A 27,640-nucleotide genomic window follows, 5' to 3' on the forward strand; every position below is an offset into this window, starting at 1 on the left:
TTATGAATTATGATGGGTTCATGAGGAAGGGGGTGGGGGGAGGGTGGGAAAAAATGAGTGGATTTTAAGGGCTCAAGTAGAAGGCAAATGTTTTGAAAATGATGATGGCAACAAATGTACATATGTGCTTGACACAATGGATGTATATATGGATTGTGATAAGAACTGTACGAGCCCCCAATAAAATGATTTAAAAAATTGAAAGACAAAAAAAGGAACAGGGTTTAGAGGGACTGATGGAGGTAGAGAGATAGAAGTAGAGCAAGGAGAACCCCCGAGGCTTTCATAGGTCCCATGGGAGAACAGGCGAATCATCTGTCTCTGTTGAAGAGAACAGTCAAGGAAAGCCCATGATATCATTCTTTTCCAAACACACGGGATCATCATTGGATAGCAAGTGATTTGGTTTTCACAATTTTCATTTCAGGAACATTTAGTATATATTTAGGTTAATTTTTGTTTAATTACAGGTGTGAAAAAAATGAGAACTATTTCTAAAATTAGCCATTGAAAACCCCAGGGGCATAGTTGTCCTCTGACATATACAGGCTTCCCATGAGTCAGAACAGATTCAACAGCAACTGTGCTTTTTAAATTTATTTTTAGTCCATCTCTAGAGATAGAATTCCATTTCCAAAAATTAATATTCTACTAACAAACAATTCAACTCCAATTCAAAGTAAGTGAGCTGCAAATGCTGCGGTTGCCACCCTGATCACAGCAGAAAATGGCCGCACATAAAGTATTGTGCCCTTTTAATGTTTCAACAGCTAAGATTTAAAAAATGGAATTCCGTTATGTTTGAAACATAATGTTTAATTGACTTCATGTCTTTTTTCTTACTGATGTGGACTCCACAGCCCTAGGACGCATAACTCGATTACACAGGTGTTTGATAATAATCTCATTATTTTAAATGTCTTTACAACAAAGATTGTATCCAACAATCTATTTCCATGTTCCATTTGATTGCCCAAGGCAACAGTAATTTGCTGTACTAATTACAACAAGTGCTCTATTGGAAAAAAAATGCCCAGCAAAAATTTCAGGCTATTCCTTACAAACTAATGGTCATTCACAATGAGAATAAAGGTTAGGTTATATTTGCAAGAAAATTTTCATTTCTATTTCTCTAGAAAAGTTAACTGAATAAGGAAGGATTGGGGGGAGGTGGAGCAAAGAGCTTTATTTATTAATGAAATTGAAGAGGTATTCAGTATTTCATTAAAAATCTACCTCAACATTTTTTCACTAAGCTCTTAGCAAAAGAAAGGACCTGAATATACCAATTCTGGTACTGACCCAACAATTTCTAGTTGTGATATCTGGGAAGAATTACTTATCCTCTGTGTCCCCCTCAACAATATAGGCATGGTCATATCTGTCCCACGTGCCTTATAACATGTATCTTGGTAGAATATGTGAAGGTGTGTGCTTACAATAGTTCCTTGTCTCATTTTGAATCTCCTCAACTTTCTTCTACGCCTTCCGAAGCAATTTTCTTTCTGTTCCATATATTTTATTCTGGCCATTCCGTGTGGCCTAGAATAATCAGAAGGAACAGGTGCATCATTGGGTCTGAAAATGTACCCCGTTTTAAAGCTCTCACAATAGTTAACAGTTTTCCAAGATTCATTGCCATTAAGGCCAGCAGTTTGAAACCATCATCCACTACATGGGGGAAAGATGAGACCTTCTTTCCCCATAATGAGTTACAATTCAGAAACCCACAGGGAAAGTGCTACCTTGTCTTACAGGCTCAGTATGAGTTGGCATCAACACAATGGCAGTGAGTTTGGGTTTTATTTTTTTGAGTTTTTGTTTACTGATATTTACTCGAAATTTGCCCTGAACCTCCTTCAATATACTAAACTCCAATCAAACTTCAAATCTAGTCCCCAAATTACATGATGCCCATAATCTGGGAAATTGATTTATCTGAAAGGCTCATTTCAAAAACATATTTTTGTATAATTTTACCTCACATTTAAGAACAGATTGAGCCAATATTATTCAGTTTTAGAATTCTATTGTTTCTATTGAAATGCATGCTTTCTAACATCCCTGCCTACATAATCATCTTGTTTCATTAATTCTATCTACATTGTTACTGGACCTCTAAAATTGCCATACAACATTGTCAAATGTCCAGGACAAAGGAAAAAAAGAGCAGGAGAAAGAGAGCCAGAGAAGAACAAATAATATAAACAAATAGTATTCCCATTGGGGATGCTTATCATGCCTCCCATGTTAGCTCAATTTGTGTGCACTTCGATTAATTTCTTTGAAATCTATTCATTTTATTGCAATGTCAGATAAATACACGTAATGCAATTTATTGGATTAAGTATATGATATTTGATCAGCGTCTGTATAACCAGGATCATAGGATTTAGTTTTCACGAGTGTTACTTACTTTTTTGAGCAATGAGAAGATAATGTTTGAACACAGCTAATGAAGTGTAATTAAAGGAAAATTGTTAATGTCTTTAATGAAAGTTTCTAAGAGGTGTGCAGTTTTCAAAATACATACTATTTTTAAATGCTGGCAATGCTAAAATAGCTCATTAAGATGCCATTCAACACCTTTGTTATCTGCCCTCATTGAGCTGAATTTCCACAACTTGTGGACAGCTCTGCTGTACTTCCTGTTAGACAATCTCAGCATTGACCCTGCAGGAGACAGTACCTTCTGATATGTGCCTGTGTTTTTTTGCTTGTGTTGGATGACTTGCTGTGTCATTTCACTGCTTGCAGATACTTAGATAGTATGTCTTTCTCAGCCTCTTTGTTTACAGTAATCTCAGGCTAATCTGACCATACAATAAAGCTTGTAGGGGAAACATATGACTATTTTTATTCCTGTCATTGTGCTTGTGAAAATCAGTGTTTCTTCACTGATAGTCTTAGTATTTTAAGGGTTAGACAATGTCATATATTTTAAAGCCACCAAGCAATGTATAATCTCTTCAAAATAAGCTTAATATTTAAAACTTAGTATTTAGTTCAACTTAATAACTTGATGAATATTAATCAGCATATAATATAGCCTTCACTCATGATGGCTATAAGCATATGCATTCATCACCACATATGGAAATATATATATATGCAAATATATTTTAAATTAGCACCATTCAAAGAATATCTAACAAGAGGAGCTATTAGGCTGCCTCTGAAAGATAGCTCATTTTGTATTAAAGTGAAAGTTCTATAATTTTGAAGTCAAGTCAACATAGTTTGGCAGCCAGAGCCCTGGAGATGCATCCAACACCATTGGATCCACAAGACTTTTGCATCCACCAGCCTATGATTTTCCCACATTCTGCATCATTGCATGTGACTGCATGAGTCTGAAGAGTGGTTAATGGACTAGCATCAGACTTGTGGGCTAATATTGGACTTAAGGATGTGATCTGACTGGGCTGGTACTTCTCTTAATATATGATTACTCTTTGATATAAAACTATTTCTTTTACATACACAAATGTCCTTGGATTTGTTCCTCTAGTAAACCTGGTCTAACACAGACCATGTGTCTTTTGGGAACAGAACAAAATAGGAAATGCACCTCAAAAGAGGATTTTAATTTTTGAGACCTTGGGCTATAATGATAATGCTTTATAAGAAAGGAGCCCATTAAAGAAATCATTTTATTGGGGGCTCATGCAGCTGCTACCACAATCCAGACATACATCCATTGAATCAACACATTATATATGTTGCCATTATAATTTTCAAAACATTTTCTTTCTACTTGAGCCCTCATATAAGCTCCTCATTTTTCCCTCTCTCATGAACCCTTCATAATTTGTAAATTATTACTACTTTTTCACATCTTATACTGACTAATGCCTCTCTTTACCCACTTTTCTGTTGTCCATCCCCCTGAGAGGGGGTTATATGTAGATCATTGTAACTGGTTCCCCCTTTCTCCCCCCACCTTCCCCTTCCCCTCCTGGTATTGCTATTCTCATTATTGATCCTGAGGGGTTTATCTGACCTGGATTCCCTGTGTTTCCAGCTCTTGTTTGTACTGGTGTACATGCTCTGGTCTAACTGGATTTGTGAGGTAGAATTTGGGTTATGATAGTAGTGGTGGGGTGGGGTGGGGAAGCATTAAAGAACTAGAGGAAAGTTGCATGTTTCATCGGTGCTATGCTGCACGCTGACTGGCTCATCTCTCCCTTGTGACCCTTCTGTGAGGGGACGTCCAATTGTCCACAGATGGGCTTTGGGTCTCCGCTCCGCCCTCCCCACCATTCACATTATATGATTTTTTGTTCTGGGTTTTTGATGCCTGATGCCTGATCCCATCAACACCTCATGATCACACAGGCTGGTGTGCTTCTTCCATGTGGATGAAAGCAGCCCATTTTATGAAGACAGACCAGAAAGTATTTGTTATGAAAGAATATTGCTTTTAGCTCTGGTGAATTTAACAAGGCTATATAACGTTAATAAAAGTAATATAACAAAATTCATGGAAACCCCCCAAATATTTTAATATATAAAACCTCTATGCTGAAATTTATAGTTTCTTGAAATAAAGACTACCAAAGCAACAAATTACCATTAAAGTTGATTTTGACTCAGAGTTATCAGACAGGCTAGAGTAGAACTGCTTCTGAAGATTTATGAGACTGCAATTATTTAAAGGAGCAGGTGAATTATCTTTCTTCAACCTGGTGATCGGTGGATCTAAACCACTAACTTTATGGTTAGCAGTTCAATGCTTAAGCCACTAAGCTGTTAAGGTTTCCTTTGAAATAAATAAGACCATGCAAATGGAGAAATACACATATGTTATACATTGGAAGACTACTGTTAAGATAGAGGAGCTCTGATTACATAATCTTTATGCATTGGGCTGCTTACCTCAAGGTAAGCAGTTTGAAACCACCAGCTGCTCTGAATGGGGAAGATGGGTTTTCTACTCCCACAGAGTCCCAGTCTCCGAAATTCACAGGGGCAGTTCTACTCTGTCCTATAGAGTCACTGGGAGTCAGCACCAACTCGACAGCAGGGGGTTTGGTTTTCATTTATTGATAAGGAATCATTATCTCCTAATTGATCAACAGATCCTAGGCAATATCAATTAAAAAAAAACATGAGAGATTCCAGATTCAAGATGGTAGGCTAATATGAAAGTGCTATCCAGTCCACAACAAAGATAAAGAATACAAGTAAAATAGAAACTGAGTACAATCATGGAACCCAAAGCTTCATAGGAAAGGATGAAGAAGATCAAACATTGATGAGAGGAAAAGACTGGAAAAAAAGAACGAAAGAAAGAAAACAAGGAAGCATACAGAGTGGAAAATGCCAACCAGCACAGTGTAGTTATTTTGAATTATTGCAAGCAGCATTCTGATTGGAGCAGGAAACGGATAACCAGCTCTGCTTACTCAGGACTGCGCCAGCACCCATATCAGAGATTAATGCTCAGAAAGAAATGATCTTCTCTCTTACCTTGCACAATCACTTGGTATCCACAGATGTGTCCCTGCCCCCACAACCAGCCAGCAGACAGTCAGACTCCACACCCTCACTGCCAGTGAAGCACTTATTTTAACCTTTCTCTTTAGTTCTACCCAGGCCCTCTTCTTTCTACTTATTCCTAATTCCTCACCTTAATTTGTGTGTGTGTGTGTGTGTGTGTGTGTGTGTGTGTGTGTGTGTGTAGCAAAAGCCCCACCTTGCATCGTTTCTACAGTTAGCAGCACATGCCCACACCTATTGATTCCTAGTGGATTGGCTGTGCAGAAACCTGTGGACTGAGCATAGCATTTCTGCCTTACGTGCTTGGTGGGCTGTACTTTTGCCAATACTATGCTGCATCAGGATTGGAGGGAGGCTTTTTAACAACCTGCCGTGTGCTGATGACACAACCTGGCTTGCTGAAAGCAAGGAGGACTTGAAGAATTTACAACTCAAGATAAAGTAAACAAAAATCTTCACACCTGAACCATTAGGTAACATCATGATAAAAGGAGAAAAAAAGGAAGCTGCCAAGGATTTCATCTTGCTTATATCCACAATCGATGTTCGCGACAGCACAAGTCAAGAGATAAATGACACACTGCACTGGGGACATCTGCTGCAGATGACTTCTTTAGAGCGCTGAAAGGCAAGCATGTTACTTTGAGGACTAAGGTGCCCCTGGCCTCTTTTGCACGGCACTGAATACGAACAGGGCATTGGGAGGGCAGTGCTGGAGAAGACTGAAAGTACCCTGAGTGCTGAAAGGACCAACACTCCTGTCTTGGAAGAAGTACAGACAGAAGGCTCCTTAGAGGCAAGGATAATGAGACTCTGTCTCAAGTACTTCGAACATGCTGTCAGGAGAGACCCGCCCCTGGAGAAGGACATCACACTGGGGAGTGTAGAGGGTGGTGAAAAAGGGACGTCCTTGGACAAGATGGAGTGTCACCTCTGTGTAACAATGGACTCAAACCTAAGAGCAATTGTGAGGATGAAACAGAACCAGGCAGTGCTTCATTTGACTGTACGTGAGGTTGCTATGAGTCAGAACCAATGTGACGAACCCTAAGAACAAAAACAACATTTTAAACATTTCCCCCTCCTTTTTCCTTCTTCCTGTTCTTCTTTTATCTGTGCTTACTCATTAGTCTTTAGTGAACAGTTTCTATATTGTAAAAAACCAGCAAACCCTTCACTAGAGATTAGCAAAGGAACCTTTTCTTACCTTGCTGGATGGGCAACCCATTTCTGCTAGAGAGGGGCTAGGGTCGGGAGACACAGCCTCCATTCTCGCCCTCGAGAAAGCACCTCTCTGAGACACCGCTTTGCTCCAGCATGCTTAAGATCAAGCCAAGTTTACGACTGCATTGATTTATTTATTGTTCCTGCTCTAGTTAATTTTTTAAATTGCAACTTAGATGGAGGTTTACATTTCAGGTCATTAACTTTGTATTTCACAGTCTCAGCTGCTAATCAAGCTTTGCCACAGCTTACCCCTCCCCCACTCCTTCACTTCTCTGTCCCCTCCTTTGGACCACCATCCTCCACTTCACTCAGGTCAGTGCCCAGCAGCTACCTATTTTCCCTCTGTTGCCTTTCTCCCTTTGGCAAACTAAAAAGTCTATTTCCTTTACATTTTTTCCCCTTTCCTTATAACAATGATGTGGTGAGACTATAAATGGCACACTCATTTGACTTCCTTCTCTTTTCAATCAGGTTGATCCATGACATGATTGGCTGTTCACAAGAGTAGTTATTGATAGACTATTTGAAAAAAAAATCAATCACAGTACCTTCACCAGGCTGCATACACAAAACTTAGAGGAGATTGGTGGTTATCTCAATGTGGAGACTAAACCTACAAACATTTTATAAGAATATACAGAAGAATATCTTCATAGCCTTGGATGAGGCAAACATTTTTTACAGCAGAAAATGCCTATCAACCTAAAAATCACACAATAAGTTGGATCGCATCAAAACTGAACTGCTCTTAACACAAAACAAAACCTTGTAAAAGGAGGTAGAATTAGGAGAAGAACATTCACAGTACATTTGTCTAACAAAAGACATGTTCATGAAGTTCCAGTCAAGAACCACAGATAGATGTGATGGCAGTAGATAAGTGGTTAATTTGGGGGGTGGGGGTGGACTGAGGTATACACTGAAACGGGGAATCAGTAAGCCCAGAAGAGGTTAGAAGTGATCTGCATTTTGATCTGGTTTGTAGTTCATTCGATCTGCAGAATATAAGGCTTGCCCAAGCAGTGCCCTTAAGAGCCAAGGATTTGAATGGATTAAAATTTTACCTCAGCAAAGAATATTTAAAAACTTCTAGAACTGGAAAAGAAAATGCATTTATACAACCTAAAACCAGCATTCTATAGTTGGTCATAGAAAAAGGTAGCTACAGAAAGAAGAATCTAAGAATACGTGAAGATTAGAGGTGATTTAGAAAAATGTTTTCATTTTAGAAAACATAAAAGCACAGTATTTTTTCAAAATAAATGGAAGCTTGAAAGGGAAGATTGCAACTTGCTGGAAGTGACGTTTCATAATTATTATGACTATTAAGGTAATTTTCCTTTTTAAGGGAAAAATTGGTCTGATGGAAAAAGACAACATTCAGCATTATTGCACACAAACATCATATGACTATACAGACATATAATCATACAGTCATCTAGATCTATTATTTCCAATCATATTGCTAGAGATAGAAAATGTTTTGGAGAAATAAAACAAGTCAAACCTATTGGACACTGAGAATCATAATCGAATGCTTGTGTATCCATATGTCTGCAGAGATATACAAAACCGAAAAAACCCACCTCACTGCCATCAAGCAAGCCTGACTCCAAACAACCCCAGAGGGCAGAGCAGAGCGCCCCTTGGGGGTTTCTAAGACTACCCCTCTGTCTAGGACTATAAGGACTCCTCTGTCCCTGGGGAAATACAAGCCAAACCAAACCCACTGCCCTCGAGTCAATTCTGACTCACGCCAAACCTCAAAAAGTCCATGGAAAAATTCCATCTTCAATTTGACTTTTCCATAAACTTTCTGAAGCCTCTCTTGTTTGTTCAGGAATCATTTTCTTTAAAGTGCAGGACAAAACAGTTGCCCATTTTAACCACAGATGACAATTTTAAATGCAAAGAACATTTTTTTGTAATGTAAAAAACAATATGAAACAATTAACTATACTTGTAATAGGTCTTCTTTAAAATAAAATAAAAATAAAAACATAAGGATGAATGAAGCTATAGGTCAGCTGTTCTCAACCTGTGGGTCGCGACCCCTTTGGGGGTTGAACGACCCTTTCACAGAGGTTGCCTGATTCAGAACAGTAACAAAATTACGGTTATGAAGTAACAACAAAAATAATGTTATGGTTGGGGGTCACCACAGCATGAGGAACTGGATTAAAGAGTTGCGGCATCAGGAAGGTTGAGAACCACTGCCATAGCCAGATCAAAAGATACAAAGAAAAGAAAGAAAAAAGGGAAATGTTTATTTCAGACAAAATAGGACTGCAGGCAGGAAATGTGGTTGAGGCAAAGATCAAGTGTTATTTTCAGATAAATAGTTTGTGGATCTTATTTTGCTCTATGACATGGCATCAAATCATAGAAATTAAATCCCATATTCAAGCCAGGGGAATTTGAAAAAAATAAAATTGGGATATGAGTACTCAGATTACTAGCACTAGTCTATAACTTTTCACATTGGTTAAGGAAAAACTAAGGGAATAGGATACTGGGAAAAATGTAATAAATGGAGGTGATTTATTGAATGCATGTATATATTTTAAGAAATCCAATACCTCATTTTTAAGCACCATATAACATTAATAAATGTTGATTGTATGCCTGTCTCCTAAGAAAAATTCAATAGGTTTTCAAAGCAAACCGAAATGAATTTAAAAATTGAACAGTGAGAATGGAGCAGTTTCCTAAACACTCTTTAAGACACAAGGACTGCTGCAGCTTTGTGAGCTTTGCAGGAAACAGTGAGCATGAGAACATGTATTGAGTGTCAGGTTCCAGCCACACGACCCTGGGCATGCCAGCTAAATGCAACATGTCCGAATTTTATTGTAGCTAAACCAGTATTCTTGGATGTTTCATGATAACCAAAGACACTAAATGTATTTTTTTTAAAACCAACATTTTGTTCTAGCTCGAAAACAGTATCATAAAAACCAAAGGAAGGAAGTTGCAGAAACAAAACAATCAAGAGTAATGAATTAAGAGTAGAATTGACCAAAAACTGAAAATAATATATAAGCAAAGTAAAGTCACTAAAATGGAAAAACTTCTGATAGAACTAGCCTAAAGAATTAAAGAAAATAATTGAAGGGGAAAGGCAGGCAAGCACCATAATTTATTCAGAAAGACTCCTGCCCAAGGGGCCTTTAAGAATATATAAAAGTTCTCACCATTAATTCAAGGCCGGTTTGGCATAGACCGGATGACTGGACCGATAAGCCTGAGGAAACTGAGGAAGTGATCAAGCTTACCTCCAAAGGTTGGGTGTCAAGCCAATTTCATGGATAAATCCTTTCATATTATCAACTATCAGGGTTTTTTTTAGTTTACACAAACTACTCAAAACAAGTATGAACATGCAAGGTTTATTTCACAGCACTGCTGTAATTCTGATTCCAAAAGTCTACTGTACTGATGCATAAAAGCAACTAACTATAAGTAAAATCTTGATTATGCAAACATCCAAATGTTCGGTTACTTAGTATAGGTACTAAAATACAACCTAAACACATCAATGTTACTTTAAACAGCATAATTCTCTGAGTGACTGTGTTGACACACACCCCACCCTTGGAAAAGCAGAGCAGGTTAATATAAAGAACTCTCCTAAACATCAGAAGTTTATCAACTTTTACAGACACATATGCTCACTGTGATACATATTGAATCTTAATTCAGGAAAACTATAATCTATTCCCGTGAGAAATCTCTTACACATATTGAAATAAAGATGTCTATTATCTGCATCCTATACAAGAGGCCTGGTGCCTTTCCTCTACCAATTATTGCTCCACCTGACCTCACGCTGCCCACAGTTCTCGGTCGGAAAACAATTATCAGGCTGGTTCGCCATTTTGGATGGCTGTGGATCGACCCGAGGTTGCCTGCAGTTGCTCTCCCGGCCTAGAGGGCTTGCTGTGTCTGGAAGTTCCCATAGTAAACGACACAAGTGGTCGTCTGGCTCTCCCTTGGACCCGGCCAGGAGCATCCTCTGAGTCTGGTTCAAAGGCAAGGGGAGCGTTGGAGGCACCTTTCAGGCACACAAAGGGAAGCACAAGTGCTTGTATAGCGAAAGAGGAAAAAGAAAGATATGGAGACAAAGGAAAATACTTTTTACTTAGATTTTTTTTAATCAAATGTCAATTTAGATGGTCTTAGCTAGTCTTTTTATTTGCTTGAGGCCAAAAGTAAAGGTAAATATATTTGTCAATCTACGAGACATAAAGTTCGCCAAGGTTTTTGTCTCGCTTGGATCCACAATCAAGAGAATCAAGCCTGCGGCTCATGGAATCAGAAGTCAAGAAAACAAAAAAACCGAGCTTCATTAGGTACATCTGCTGCACAACACCTCTTTGGACGACTGAAAAACACCGATGTTACTTTAAGGGTTAAGGTATGCCTGACACAAGCCACGGTATTTTCCCTTGCTTTGTAGACACGTTGAACATTCAATAAAGAAAATTGAAGAAGAATTTGATGCATTTGAATTGTGGTGCTGGAGAAGAATTATGGACTGCTAAAGGACAAACAAGTCTTGTCTTGAAATAATAATAGGGCCAGAGTGCTCTTTAGAGGTAAGGCATTACATAGTTCAGACATGTTGTCCGGAGACACCAGTCCCTGCAGAAGGATGTCATGGTTGGTAAAGTAGAGGGGCAGGGAAAGAGAAGGCCTTAAAGGAGATCCATTGCTGTGGCTGCCACAGTGGGCTCAGGCGAGAGGGCCATTGCTAGGCGAGTGCGGGACCAGGCATAAGGATGCTGTGGATCGGACCCGACTCCAGGGCACCTAACAACAGCAGGAGTCCTAACATTTGGCATTGCCGTGATATTGAGCATGTTAAATAACTACCATATGATTTTCCATGGCTGTTGTCAGCTCTGACCAATGAAATAAAGTAACAAAACAAAACAAAAGCCAAGTCACAGCCATCGCATCGATCCCAAAGCATAGCAACCCCGTAAGACGGAACCGAACTGCCCCCGTGAGTTTCTCGATCTGGAAATCTTACGGGAGCAGAAAAGCTCATTGATCTCCCTCAGAGCTGCTAGTAGTTTAAAAATTGCTGGCCTTGACGTTGGCAGCCGACATGTAACCGCTAGCCATCTCACTCAACTCCCTGCCATGCAGTCGATGCCGACTCCTAGTGCCTCTCTGTGGGTTTCCGCGACTGTAACTGTTTACAGAGCAGAAAATCCAGTTTTTCTTCTGTGGAGCTGCTAGTGGACCATGCAGATCTCCGTCCAACACGCAACCACGCCACCACGAGGGCTCCGCATCCGGGCTGGCTAAACACATTGTCTGACTGAGCAACCGGAAAGCCAGGGTAGGGCTGATCTAGTAGGTTTCTGAGACTAACTTTTTATAGGACTAGAAAGCCTCCTCTTTTTCCTGAAGAATCGCGGGTAGTTTTGAACTGCTGACCTTGCTAATAGCCAACTCGTAAGCACAATGCTGCCAGGGCTAAAATAAAAACATAAGTAACATATACCATTGAGTCGATGTTGACTCATTGTGAGCCTATAAGACAAGGTAGAACTGCCCCTGTGAGTTTCCGAGACTGTAACTCTTTACAGGAGTAGAAAGCGCTGTCTTTCTCCTGCAGACAGGCTATAGGCTTCCAACAGCCAACCTTGAAGATTGCAACCCAACGCATAACCACCACATCACCAAGGATATTACTAGATATGTAACTTTATATGCCTTAAAAAACAAGATAATAAACCTAAAAAGTTAAAGAGCAAATATAGAAGTTAAGCGAAGTGAGGAGAAACACTGAAAAAAATTAAACAAAAATGTATTTGCCCCCATGCCCACAATAATACTTAAAATCATTTAAAATAGTAATGCCTAACTATAAACTTCCTAAAAACTATAAATTTCACATTGTGCTTTGATCTGCATTGTCAGCAGTTCAAAACTACTGTAACCCCCATGGGAGAAAGACTGGCCTTTCTTCCCTAGTCAACAGCTGGGGTCTAGGAAATCCACAGGGGGTCGCTATGAGGGGGGAGAGGGAGAGAGAGAGAGAGGAGGATTGAATAAGAAAAGTAAACATTAAATTTTTACAAAGCTAGAGATTAGATACTAAGAAAAGTTTTGTTAAAATTTTTCAGGGCTAGAGATTGGATCCTAAACTATTATCCACTGCTTTCTCTAGGTTTCTATATGCTTAAAATGCTTGACAGGTTTAAAAGTGGAGTGTAAATACACTTTTTTCAATGGGTATAATCTTTTAAAATTAAATAATTGATCAAGTGAAAATGCAATGGATGGCCGGGTAGTTCGATTAAAAAGATTCATGAATAGTCAAAACACAGGAAAAGAAAGACAAATGAGAGAATATTCTCTCAGGACTATTGCCAACCCAAGATTTGGAACAATTTTAATCATTCCTTCTCCATGTTCTTTTCCGTCTTCCTCCTTACAGTTCCTGCAGACTTCCGTTGGATGGATGTTAAGCTATGTGGGATTGCTTCACAGAGCACTTAATCTCCACTCGTCTTTGTGCATTTTCTTCCTTTTTAATTTTGTAACCATTGTGGTAGCTGCCTAATCTTTCTTTTTTAGCATCTGATGAGTTTTGTTTGGTAAAATTTTATTCATCTTGTTTGGTAAAATTTTCATTTCAGACATTGGATTTTATGTCTCTAAAAATTATATATTTTGCTATCTCACTGTATTCATATTTTTCTAAATTCTAAAACATACTCAAGATATGCTGAAAATATTTCCAATAGCTCATGTTCAATCTTGTCTTTAAGTTTACCCTGGTGTCTGTGGTTAAGCACAGGGCTGCTAACTGAAAAGTCAGCAGTTCGAATCCATCAATTATTATAGAAGAGAATGACCTGGCTTTCTGGTCCCGTACAGAGGTACAGGCTCAGAAACTCACAGGGACAGTTGTACCCTCTCCTGTGTGTTCAATGAGTCAGATTGACTTGATAGCAATGAGTTTTAGTTTTCAAATTCCACATGTATATTTCTCTCTGCTTCTATTGGTTGTTTTTATTAAATTATGCATCACATAGAACCACCCAGTCCCCTATCATACCTTCTTCTAGTCCCCAGTCTTGTGAATGTCACATTGTTAAATGTTTGGGTTTCCTGAGTTCCTTTTAAATGTGCTGGCAGCTGGTTACTTTACTTGTAGTTCAAGTTGATTCTTCCAAGATCAACCATTACAGTTTGCTAGTGAAATTCTAAAGTAGTCATGAGGAGCAAATAGCGAATGAGTACTATGCGAAATGTTGGCAGTTCAAATCCACCTAGTAGTACCAAAGCAGAAAGGCCTGGTGAACTGCTTACCAAAATGTTACAGCCCAAAACCTCCTGTGTTACAGTAGAACTCCCATTATAGAGTTCTACTTTCCATGCGTTGGAATGGACCGGATAGCATTGAGTTTGCCATTTTACTTTGGTTTCCATTTAGCCCTTCTCAGCCACGGTTCTTAGTGGGTCTCTTCTAATTGTCGTGAGGCATTGATTGAAGATGTATAGAATTAAACTGTCTCATAGAGCTGTGTGAATTCTGGGATTTATACAATCTTGAAGCCTTGGTGTTGCAATGAGTTAAGTGTTGGGTTGCTAATTGAAAGACTGGTTGTTACATTGCACCAGCTGCTCAGCAGGAGAAAGAGAAGGCAGGTGGTTTCCATAAAAAATGCAGCCTTGGAAACTACAGGTAGTTCAGAATTGGAATCCATTCGGCAGCATGGGTTTTGGTTTGGAAACTTTGCGGAAGCTATTCTTTGCGTTAATTCATGGAATTTCACTCCATTCATGTGCAAGTTGAAGGAAACCAGTCACATGACTCCATCTTCACTGGCATTGAAAGTTGTCTGTCCTCCCACTCCCATTCTCTTGAACTGATCTTACAGCCATGCTCGTTCACTCACCAATGTGTTAACTAACTCTTAATGCTTTGTATTAGATTCACATTTACAATTTTCTGAAAATTATATCCACATCTAAATATATATTCATATCCATATTTATATCTATATAGAAATAGAAATTCATGTCCACATTTATATCTATATAGAAATATCTATATAGAAATAAAGACTAGAGAAACCCAAAGATTGCTTTTTGGGCCATTTTTTTCCATGATGTGCGAAGTCTAATGTGGACAAAACATGAGAATGATTCTCAGGGTTATTGAGTTTGATTGCACAAAAAGTTAAAAATTACACATCAATTATTCTTCAAGTCCCTAGTGAACTATCATCTTCTGACAAGGGGCTGTGCTAGCTCAGCAGCAGGAAATACGATCTACTGGTCTGATTACTGAAGAAGAACTTCATTTCCTCCTCTGGCTTCAGTTGTGAGTCAAAGAGCAGCCCCAGAAGCCCCAGGAGCTTGACCAGTGGACGAATCCTCTACAGACAAAGACAGGTGCTGGCTCATGTCATCTGGGTTGTAGTGACTGTTAGGAGAGGCTGATGAAGTGCTTGGAGTTGAGTACTCACTCAATATCCGGTCAAACCACCTTCCAGGAAACACAGTTCTCAGAAGTTGAAACCGTCAAGTCGCCAGTAATAAAATGTCACTTCTGAAATCCAGTGTTCCAATAACATTGGTTCATCATGAATGAGGGACTTTTTCTTAACCTTAAGTATTTCATTCTGGAACACTTATCAGAAAACTGATATACATTTACTCCCCTTTTAAAAGTCACCATCCTTGCATTAACGACACTGTTCACGTTGGCTTTCCCTTAGTCTATCTTGCCCTCATGAACAGTTAGAGAGAAATATAGAAATAAAATGCATTTTGAAAGCACAGGAAATGCTGGTAGAATCCAGATTCGGTTATCTTTAAAACTCTGTGTACTTCATGGCTTTTCTTCAGAGTTCGTTCTGGTGACTCACTGTTGAATATGAGGATACATTTGGTCTCCTGCTTAATGAGTCCAACTCCTGTCCCACCACAGTTTTCCAGGTTTTTAAAGATCATAGATACGCAAAGTAAACACCACAGCATGCCAATCATAAGGATTATTCAACAGTGTGGTAGGGCTTTGCTAGGCTACCATTGTAAGGATCACACATACACCCAACTAGAGGTGAATCTGTTAAAGTTCAAGTCAGGTTCTTAAACCTAAGTTATCCTTCTGTGGAGGGCTTTCAAGTTTTGCTTCTGAAACTATGCATCACAATGGAAATAAATCTCCAATGTACTTTTTATGCTCTACAATAAAATTATTGAAGAGATTATTTTGACAATTCCCCAAAGTGAGTCACAGATAGAAAACCCATATTTTTTCATGGGAAATCTATAGGGCCTGGTATCATAAATGAAGATAATTTTATATTCTTTAAGAAATATCTGGATCTGAGCAATTTCAAAAGTTCTAAAGGAAGCAAAGTTCTAAGACATCATAAACTCTTCTGAAGAATATATGATTCTGTGAATAGTCATTAGCAAAATTTAGACATATGTAGGATAAGAAAAAAATATGGAAAAAATAGGAAAGTTAGAATATTGGGTAATAATTTATAAATATGCTTTTTAAAGGTAGACCTTATTCAGAAAGTTTTATCTTATGACTCCATAAACATTAATCCATATGAAATCATTTTAGAAAAGTGAACATGTTGCAAAGTAAAAAACAAAAAGATGTAACTGAATGTTATAGGGAAAAGAGTGTAAGAACATGATGAAACATGGTTTCCCATTTTGTTCAAATTCCTTCTTGAATTGTGTTTGCTTTTGTTCGAGCCACTTAGAGTCTCCAGTGTTCCCGATACAGTTTTAAAATAGCCCCAAAGCAATTCTTAAGGCTCTCGTCCTCTTTGCACTTCTGTGCAGTTTGCAATCGGCAGGCACTGGAAGGTCAGTAACCCATTCATTCAAAGTTTTCTTTCTGATGCTGTATTTTTGGGAACTGCGATTAAGTTAGTGATAAGTCATTCTCTGATAGGTCATGGGGGTGGCATTGTGTTTCTAGAAGACAAAGTAATAACTCATTTTATGTGTGGGAAGGGATCTTGCCTGTGTGGTTGAGAAAACATACTCATCTTCTTTTTCTTGGCCCCTCATTGTGAACAATATAGGAGGGAACTCTCACTGGCTTCTTCTACCATTAAAAAAACCCAAACAAACCATCCCTATTAAATAATATGCTGTGGGGTTTGTATGTGTAGAATCTTTTATCCTGAAACAACCTGGAAAGCTGCTGTCACTGCCCTCATTGTCGGGCGAAGGCATGTGCCACTCCGGACTTTAAGTAACTTGGTCATAATCATGCATCTGGTAAGCATTCTTCCAGTGCTTTAGACCTGACCTTAATTAGATGACACCGTGCCTTTCATTCGCTGTCAACTTTTCATATGAGACAGGTCAGCAGCCAACATGGAAATACTCTCCATTACAAATGCAAGTTAACCATATAAACTGAAAACCAAACAAGGGTACAAGAACAAGAAGAAGAAAAAGGATGAAAGAGATTACAGTGTATGATATCCTGGAGCACAGGAATGTATTGGCACAGACGTCTTTTGCAGCACCAAGGCATGTCTAGATGTATTCACTGTTGTGGTTAGCGGCCATTGGTGGAGTGAGCATCGGCTCATGTTGATCTTATGTGTGACAGAATGAAACACCGCCCAGTCCTGCACCATCTCTATGAATTTTATTTTGTAGGAGTTGTTGTAAAAACCTAGATAACACAACATTGCCATTTTAGTCTTTTACACATGTACAATGATAGCAAATATACACATCGTTGAAAATACAAGAACGTAAGGTAACTTGGGTAAAATTTTATAGAGCAAATTGCATTTACATTCAAGAATTCGTACACACTTTTTTCATGACATTGATTGCAATTCCCACAGGGTAACAGAGCTCATCCCAATTCTTCCATGTGTTCACCATTACTATTAAGCCATTTCTTCCTGCCTTATCAGCTTATGCCTGAACAAATGCTACTTTTATGATATCCTGTGATTTATTGCTGTAAAGTGGGTGTACGTTACAGGCATTCGACTGCGTGTATCAGAACAAACTATGGATAACATGGAGAAGAATGAGAATTCCAGAATATTTCATTCATTATGTTCCTGTGGAACCAACAGGCGGTTAGTAGACTATAACAAGGGACTATTACCTGATTCAAAATCAAAAGAAGTTTGGATCAGGTTTATGTTCTTTCACCACTTATTCAATCTGCATGCTAAGCAAATACTCTGAAAATAGGGGCCGTGTAAAGTGAACATGGCATCAGGATTGGAATAAGGCTTATTACAGCCTGAAGTGTAAATCTGACACAACTTTGCTTAATGGAAGCAAGAGACACTTGAGGGAGTTGCTGATGAAATCTAAGACTGCAGTCTTTAGTATGGATTGCTATTCAGTGTACAGAAAGATAACATTATGGAAAGGGGAGAAAAGATTGAAGTTGACGAGGATTTCATTTTGCTTTAATCCACAATCCATAGTCATAGAAGCAGCAGCCAAGAATCAAATTATGTATTGCATTGAGTAAATGTGTTGCACTATAATTCTTCACAGTGTTAATGAGCAATTATGTCACTTTGAGAACTGAGCTATGAATGATCCCAGCCATGGTATTTTCATTCACTTATATGCATGTGAAAGTTGGACAAGGAATAAAGAAGACTGATGAAGAATTGATGCATCTGAATTATGGTGCTGGTGAAGAATATTGAAAGTACTTTGGAATGCCAGAAGAACCAACAGATATGCCTTGGAAAAAGGACAGCCAGAATGCACCTTGGACGTGAGAATGGCAGGTCTTTCTCCTGTGGACTTTGGACGAGTGATCTGAATAAAATGGTCTCTGGAAAAGGACATCATCATAAAGGGTCATTAAAAAGATCCTCGATGGGATGGGTTGACACAATAGCCACAATAATAGGCTAAAAGATAACAATTATAGGGATGGTGTAGGACCAGACAGTGTCTCATTCTGTTGTACACGAGGCCACTATTTGGAACCCAGTTTGTAGCACTTAACAACAACTTTCTGATATTACTGTTCATCTTATAGACATTTTTATTATTTGGTTGACAGTTGAGCCATAGGTTTAAGTTCAGTTCCAGGCTCAAAGGGTGTGTTAGGCCAGGTTGACTAGAGAAACAAATCCTGAGACTCTCATATATGTGAAACAGAGAGCTTTAAATCAAAAAGCAATTGTATATTAAGAAAACATCCCAGGCCAGGCCAGATCATGTTCATAAGTATGATATTAACCCATATGTTTGATCATAGTCCATAAAATTCTCTTTAGAATCATGCAGCACATGCAATGATACCAAGTACAGGAAGATCACAGGCTGCAGGGTGAAAAGTCTTGTGGATACAAGACCGGTGGAAGCATCTCATTGCTGGTGTGGGTCTCCCTGCGGCTCCTCCAGCTCTCTGAGTGTAACTCCTCACTAGGAAGGTGAAGTAGAGCGAGAGAAGTTCCCAGAAGTCTCATGAGAAGTCCATGCCCACAAGGAGGCATCATCAGGCTGTGACCTGATTGACAGGCTAGACTCCACCCCTTCATTCAATACCCTCAAGTTGACATGAGATTATGTAACTACTACAAAGGATGATTAAAGAGCATCCTCTCAGGGTTTCCACCATCTCTATCAGACTAGTGAACCTGGTTTTATTTTGATTTTGAGTTTTGTTCCTCATTTTTTACCTACTCTACCCAGGAACTTCTTTTATGATCCCTCTCAGGGCAGTGACCAGGGGTAGCTGAGCATCATCTTGTTCTTTGGTTTCAGGCTCCTGGATGCTGAGGTTTGCACTGCCAATTAGTCCCATGTGAGTTTGATTTTCTTCACTCTTCTTTGCTATTGACAGAGATGGACCAGTGATTACAACTTAAATCTTCAGTGGTCATTCACGAGCTTTTAAAACTCCACATCTCCTGACCAAAGGAGGATGTAGAATTGTTATGGTGTGCAATCACACTCAATAAAATCTTCAATATGTTTGAGTCTTTGTTGTTGTTATTACTAAGTCAATCAATCTCTTTGAGGGTTTTCCTTGTTTGATTGATTCTGTACTTAATCAAACATGATATCCTTTTATACCAGTTAGTTTTCTCTGATGATGTGATTGTAGTAAGTGAGCTGAAATCTAGCCATCCCTGCTGCTAAGGAACATCCCAGGTGCATTTCTTCTATGGCAGATTTGTTCAATCTTCTGATATCCACAGTGTCTTCCATATTCTTGACTAGCATCTCCACTCAAATGCTCCATCTCCGCTTTGGTCTTCTTTTTGTGTCTTCCTTGAACTCTGATGCTGTATTCCTCTTCATGTAGTCCATCTTCTCTGACTGCTTGCTAGGCATCCAGATTGCTAGGCTTAAGTAAACTGAAAGACTACAACCCTGCTGTATGCCTTTTCTAATCCTCAACTCACTGTGCTTACTAGCTCTTTGAAAACAACAGGTAACCAAACCTCTTCTTAACTCCAATTACTCATCTATTCATTGGGGAAATAGTAGTAACTATTTCATAGTATTGGGTGTCCAGGGGTGTAGTGGTTACGTGTTTGGCTGCCAACTGCACGGTTGGCAGTTTGAAACCAACAGCAGCTCTGTGAGAGACAGACCGGACTTTCAATCTCAGAAACCCACAGGGGGTCGCTATGAGTCAGCATTGACTTGGTGGCAGAGAATTTGGTTATATCATTGTAAAGATGAAATGTGATGATAAATGAAAGCCTTATGCACATTTCCTGACACATGATCAGCATCTGGAAATGTCAGCTAATGTTCCACATGCTGTTATATACATATTACATGCTTACTAAATGAGTATAATTAAATTGATATTTTAAAAGAATAGAGTAGGATCTCATGACCCAGATCCTTGTGAATCAAAGGTGTTTCAGGAGTAGCAGAATCACATCACCTGAAACTTGGTAGAAATGCAAATTCATGGGCCCCAAATCAGACCTGTTGAGTTCAAATTTCTGGGATGGGACCAACACACTTCCCAAATGACTTTTCTGTGTGTTAGTCTGAGAACCACTGATGTAAAATATGAAGAATGATTCAATTAATCTAATTTATGTAGTGAACACTGTGTGACTAATAAGCGCGGCTAGTTGGCCAGTGAATCCTTTCCCATACCTATAAAGTATATTTTTTAAAGGGGAATGAAGACTGTGTGCTCCTCAGTGGTAGTGATTTTTTGTGACATATCTTTGACTTCAGAGTGCAGGCACACACTTGAAATTCAGACTAGTTTTAACTGATCAACTGCTTTCTTAAATATCTTTTCAAAGAACTAGAAAAGTTGCCCGCTTATTAAGTTAAATACTTTGTTAAACTTGTTTTACATTAGTTTTTATAGCTAAATCAAAATATAAATGTTGGAATATGTTGAACATATACAAAATATAATATTGTCTCAGAAATATCCTGAGTTTTTGTTTTTCGGGTTTTCTTTGTTTGATAATTTTATGAGCTCTTAAAACGCTTCCCTGGGAAGAAAAATAAAAACGAGGCTTCTGTATGTCATAATCAAAGCATAATTTGCTAAAATACTGGCCAATATTTACAGTTCAAAATCTAGCAAATGGTATGGAGAAGGATTATAAAATAGTAATTGCTTTCCTTTTCTGAAAACAAACCAACAAAACCCAAAACACTCCACATTGAAGTATGAATTAAACATCAGGCACAGTGATTCATCTTTCTACCTTAACTATAATGATCATCATCATCATGATCATCATCATCATCAAGTTGGGGGGAAATATATTTGCTTCGTAGCCAAACAGGACAAGACTACCACCTTCCCCAGCTCCTGGCCCGTGGGAGAATGCCTCTTCCATGGGAGCTACCTCTCTACCTGTGATGAACAGACAATTAGTTCCCGTTCCCTGACTAAAGCTGCAGAAGGCAGCAGTGTGTAAACTTATCAGTTACTTCATGTTCCCAGCCTCATCCTCCCCTCCCATCTATGAATAACTTGGCTGATATGTTAATGCTTCTTTGTAAACCTTCCAATTGTGAATTGTCCTTTTGTGTAATCCTGGCACAAGATTCAGGCGACGTGACAGGAAGAGTATTAAAACTGCCCTTAATACCATCCAGGGCCCTCGTGTGTCTATCCACAGTGACACCTGCATCCTATCTTTCGGTTGTCCCTTTTGTATGTGTGTTCTCATTGCAAAGCGTGACTCCACTCAAATCCATTATAAATGTAAGATAAGAGCCAATTTCTACGTTATCTTACAATCAAGTACAGTGAACCCTCGCCACTTCTCGCTTCGACTTCTGCGGCTTCACTCTATCGCGGTTTTTGCATAACAGTGCATGCTCTGTCATTACTGCCACTGATTGGCTCATACTGTACACACTTGATGCCATAAATAATATAATAAATAATAAATGATAATTGTAACGTCCAAAATGTTTTACTGTATTTTCCCTTTTTTGTTTAATAAATTGGGTAATAAGAGTGTAATGGTGACTAAAGGGTGTTTTTTCATGTCCTCTATGCTCTAACTAAGAAAATATTTGATTTACAAATAAGGAATCCTACTTCGCGGAATTTCATTTATCACGGTAGGGTCTAGAACCGATTAACCACGATAAACTAGGGTTCACTGTACTACTATTTTATCTCCTGTGATGCTGGGGTGCTATGCAATTCATTACACATTATGCCATTTAAGTGATAGGGAAAAATCACTTGGACACTCTGCGATTTTTTTTTTTTCATTTTGAAGTCTCACTTTAAAGATCAGCATGGTGTCTAGACAGGGCAAAACCACTATGTTTAGACAGAGCTAAGAGATCATGGAATCACAGGATTGTGCCTTGTAACATTTAGAGTTATCGAGATATATAATTATATATAGTTTTTAGCCCCTATGTGGCTATATAACAGAGATTCAATAAAAGAGGTTGTGTTGTCATTGGTATTTTTGTTATGCAACTTGGAAGGCGCAAAAATACTTCAAGGAGCATCCTTCTCATTCCATGCCAGATTAGAAACCAAGCAGACATGGAATGCTGCTGGTTACATTATGGGGATTGTAAATATGTATGAATTATTGAGGGGAAAACTAATTTTCTTTACAAATCCTCATCCAATTAACCAATAAAATGTTTTTTTTAAATATAAATATATTACTCAGTCATGACATGAAGCAAATTATTTAGAGCTAAAAATAACTTGCTTTGTTTTAAAAATCACCCTTCCATGTGAAAGCTTTGGAAGAGAAGGAAGCAGGGCACGAGGACCCTGCATCTTTGGGAAAAGAGCAGAAGGCCTATCAACACGGACAGGAGCTAGATTACACGGTGGCATTGAGTTACTAAGACATGATTGATGCTTCAGTTGGCTATAACGTGTAAAGGTGTAACAATGAAAGCACGGCAGAACAGTATAATAAGAACAGTTACCCTAACTCGACTGATGGCTACGATGGGAGAAGGAAGAAGATGCTCGCTCAGGGACAGTGAGTTCATGTTCACGGTGGTGGGAGAGTTAGGAAAAGGATATCAATAATGATTGCACAACACAAGAGTATAATCAAGGGCTCTAAAACTACATGTTTAAACTGAGTTAAACATGTAGTTGTCAAGTTGGAGAATGTTTGTTATGCAAATATTTTTGCGATAATTACAAATTTATACTAATAACAATGAGTACAAGAAGAAAATGTTCAAAAATGGATTGTGGTAATTATTGTACAACTCTTCTTGACTGAACAATTGAATTGTGTGATCTGTGGGTGAAATGACAATAAAACTTAAAAAAGAAGTATTTGTTACTAAAGAAAGCACCTTTGAAAATGGTTGTGCAGTTGAATTCTATATGATAATTATTATAGGCTCATTTTCCTTGTTCATCTTACTATGATTAAAGCCTAGAATTGAGCAAGGCCAGGGCATTTTTTAAATGTCCAGCATCCCTTGTTGAATTTGTGTGTGTGCGTGTGTGTGCCTCCTCAATAAAAAGGTTTTTTTTGTTTTGTTTTCCCTGTGCTACTAGTACCAGACCCAAGCCATGGTATTTTCAATCACTTCATATGCATGTGAAATTTGATCACTGAATAAAGAAAACTGAAGAAGAATCAATGCATTTGAATTATGTTGTGATGAAGAATATTGAAAGGATCATGTACTGCAAAATAAAACAAACGAATCCTTCTTGGAAGTGTACCAGGAATTCTCCTTCAAAGCAAGCATGCAGAGATTTTGTCTAAGCTACTCCAGGCGCGTTATCAGGAGAGATCAGTCCCTGGAAACAGACATTGAGTTTGGTAAAAGTAATGGGGCAGCAAAAAAGAGGACGATCTCATGCAAGATGATTGACACAGTGACTGTAACAGTGGGTTCAAATATATGAACAATTGTGAGGACGGCGGAGGACCAGGTGGTCTTTCCTTCTGTTGTACATAGTCCTACTGTGATTCAGAATGGAAACAATAGTACCTAAGAACACTAATAAATATTCCCGAGAGCAGCATTGTGAGTATATGGTGAGCAACTGAAGTAGTACCGTAGTATCTAAACAGCATAAATTATCTATGGAAGAGAAATTACCTGTGGGCATTTGCTCCATGGACCCCAGTTAGACATGACACATTCATTGGGGCATAGCAGAGAGCAGGATTGAGTGTCTGGGGGTTTGTCATGCTGGCTGCACAGGATATTGTCCACGGTTCCACCTTCCATGTCAGCAGTATTCGCACACCTGTCAGGCAAGATTCCAACATAAGGCGATTACTTAAAACCGTCGAAAGTAATCTTAGTTATATTGTGGCATAATTACTTATCCTTTGATGATAACTTAAAAAGAAAATACAGATAGTAGAGCAACCAGGGACAAAAATTTATTCCTTGAGGAGTCAACTTGTATTGAGTTATAAACTCTGTAAAACTGCTTATTCAACACAGCAGAAGTGAGTAATAAATGTAGAAACAATTGTTGGTATTTAAGAACACTGAATTTAAAGAGACTCTTAATATTACTAAATACAACAGTCAATGAGATTTCCTTTTACTGTATAAAATTCAGAAACCTCTGTGATAAGGCTGTGCTTCACCTTGCCTATTTCAGGAGTCTCATTGGTTTGGCGGTTAAGATGCAGTTGTCTTCCATGATGAGATCTCGCATAGTGTAAACCCAACATGATGAGATCTTTTTTGTGCAATCAATCAATTGAATGAGGATTTCCTTGGGAGCATGGCCAGCGTCCAATTTATTGGATCTTGAGCCTTCAGTTTGTCATATTGCTTGCTGATCCTGAGAGTGGTATCCACCAAACATGGATTCATTTGCTCCTGTAGCCAGAAGTTGCCTTCTGATCTGTTGCTGTTGGGTTCATCAGTTCCAATAGCTATGTGAGTCAGGAGAAGTCTCCAGCCTGACATCTGAACCAAGGACCAGAAACTTGCCAGTCTCTACAACTGTGTGAGTTATTTCCTTGAGATAAATCTCTGTATATGAATATGTTTTTTTAACTCTAGAGAACCCTGACTACAACTAGTACTTAATCTGTTTCTTTGAATAAATCCATTATTTTGTAGTAGTCTGTGCTTTCACATGTCTGCAACTCTTTTGGAACTCCCCACATTTCCATCTCATCCCCTCCAAACTTTACTAATCTTTGACCAACTAATTAAATGTCAGAGAAAAATGTAATTTGATACATATTGGATTAATGTAAGAGGTTTTGTTGTTGTAAACTAAAGGGAAAAAGCAAGTATTTTCAAGGAGTAACTAAGCTTAGAGTAGAGGTACATATTCTAGTTATTTGAACTACTCTATATTGTTTTGATATAAGTGCTGGAGAAAGCAAAACTAGAAAAAATATATTGTTGAATGAAGATTCAGTGAAATTAGAGTCAAAAGATGGAATTACCATATATATTCCAGAATAGATATTTTAAAATATGTGGAGGGAAACCCAAGGATTGGCAAAGATATGGAACAGTTTCAACTCTTTCATTTTGCTGGCTAGAGAATAAATTACTTCAAAGTATTTTTGGCAGTATAATTCCTCTTCTATTTGTGCATGCAAGAAAAAGTACAAAAATGTGTACCAAAATAGCCAAATGAAAATATTCATAGCATAATGAATAATCACCAACATTAAAACCAAGGGGAGTTTGGGAGAAAACAATGAAGGCAGGACTGGGGAGGGAGCACTGGAGCTGATCGTGATTGCACAACCCATTTTAGGGGTGAATCAACCCTGGGGGTGGGGGTCGGGGATGCTCTAGGATGAATGTAGTGGTGATCATACGATTCCTCCTTGATGTGTTTAAACGACTGAACTGTTCAGTTGGGGAAAAAAAGAATAAAACCATGTTCTGACCTGTTTAAAAATATATATACATAAATAAATGCCTCCCTCCCCAAGGATTGGGTAAGAATATTATGGATAATTAACTCAATTGAGTATTATATGCTAATGAGAATCAATCAGCTTCTGTTACAGAAATAACAAGGATGAAATTCTCAAAAGTATGTTGAGCAAAAGGAGCTAAACACAGAAAGCATATGCCATTTTATTCTACTTTATATAAAGTTCAAAAGGATAATAATCTGTTGTGTCAGAAAAAAATGGCTACTATTGTTAAGAATGTTAGTAACTGATAGGAGTTTAGGAGGTGCTGGTAAATTTCTGCTTCTTGAACTCTGGGCTGTGAACTCTGTTCACAATGTGAACAAGTTTTTGGATTTCTCTGTATTTATATAACTCCTCAGAATCCACTCAATGGCAATGCGTTTGGTTTTTGAATAGGTTACTGGATCCCACTTATCAGTCATTTTGCTGTTTTCTGGTGGTTTCCATGTTGCTGTGATGCTGGAAGCTATGCCACTAATATTTCAAATACCAGCAGAGTCATCCATGGTGAACAGGTTTCAGTACAGCTTGCAGACTACAAAGAAGGAATAGGCTGTCCACTTCTGAGGGGTTAGTACTGAAAATGTTATGGATAATAGCAAAACACTGTCTGCTACTGTATCTTCCAGGTACAGTGCTAGACGATGAACTCCTCGGGTTGGAGAGCACTCAGACTATCATTGGAGAAGAGCTGCCACCATAAAGTAGAATTGATTTAATAACATGGATGGGATAAAGCTCCGGGCACCTTAATTTGCTCATGGCACATGACTCAAAAGAAGAAATAGCTGTTAAAATCCATTAGTAATCAGAATGTAGAATGTAAATAGTATGAATCTAGTAAAATTGGAAGTTGTCAAAAATAAAATGACAGATATCTGAAGGCTGAAGGTCATCCAACAACAGTTGCAGCACTACAATGTCAGGGAACTGCCAGAGATGCAGGCCTGACTCAGAAGAAGACGTGGAACAAGGGATAGCATTGCTGATCTCTGATAGATCTTGACTGAAAGCAGAAAATACCAGAGAGATGTTTACTTGTGTTTCAGTTGCCTATGCCAAGGCATTTTACTGTGTGGGTCAGAAAAAATCTACAGGATAGCCCTGAGAAGAATGAGAAATCTTCAGTATGCTTACACGGAACCTGTGCATGGACCAAGAGGCAGCTATGGGAACAAAGGAATACAGCATGGTTTAAAATCAGGAAAGGTGTGTGTTAGTCTGGGTATTTTAGAGAGAAAAAATCCACAGAATCTCATGTATAAGAGAGAGTTTAATGTCAAGATTAAGTGCGCATCAAGAAAATATCCCAATCCAGGGCTGTCCAAGCCCATAAGTCAGACATTAACCCATTAGCCCATATGTCCAACACCAATCCACAAAGTCCTCCTCCATCTCACAAAAGAGATGCAATGATTCTGACTGCAGGAGGAAAGGCGAGTCAGTGAATGTGTAAACATCTCAGCGCTGGCAGGGGTCTCCACACAGCTGCTCCAGCACCCAGGGCTAAATTGGGGAAGGTCCATGTGGCTTCTCCT

At 38.6% G+C, this 27,640-nt stretch overlaps 1 protein-coding gene across 1 annotated transcript in view; it reads right to left on the bottom strand.

Annotated features, from left to right (window-relative positions):
- Positions 1-27,640, bottom strand: part of THSD7B (thrombospondin type 1 domain containing 7B) — a 936,033-nt gene that overhangs the window by 87,961 nt on the left and 820,432 nt on the right. Inside the window, exon 16 of the mRNA XM_045298904.1 lies at positions 24,292-24,442. Coding sequence (XP_045154839.1) covers positions 24,292-24,442 — 151 coding nt within the window. The remainder of the gene's footprint in view (positions 1-24,291; positions 24,443-27,640) is intronic.

Source organism: Echinops telfairi, unplaced genomic scaffold (assembly GCF_000313985.2).
Source record: "Echinops telfairi isolate 266 unplaced genomic scaffold, ASM31398v2 ScPeMD7_4;HRSCAF=17, whole genome shotgun sequence".
Lineage (NCBI taxonomy): Eukaryota > Metazoa > Chordata > Mammalia > Afrosoricida > Tenrecidae > Echinops > Echinops telfairi.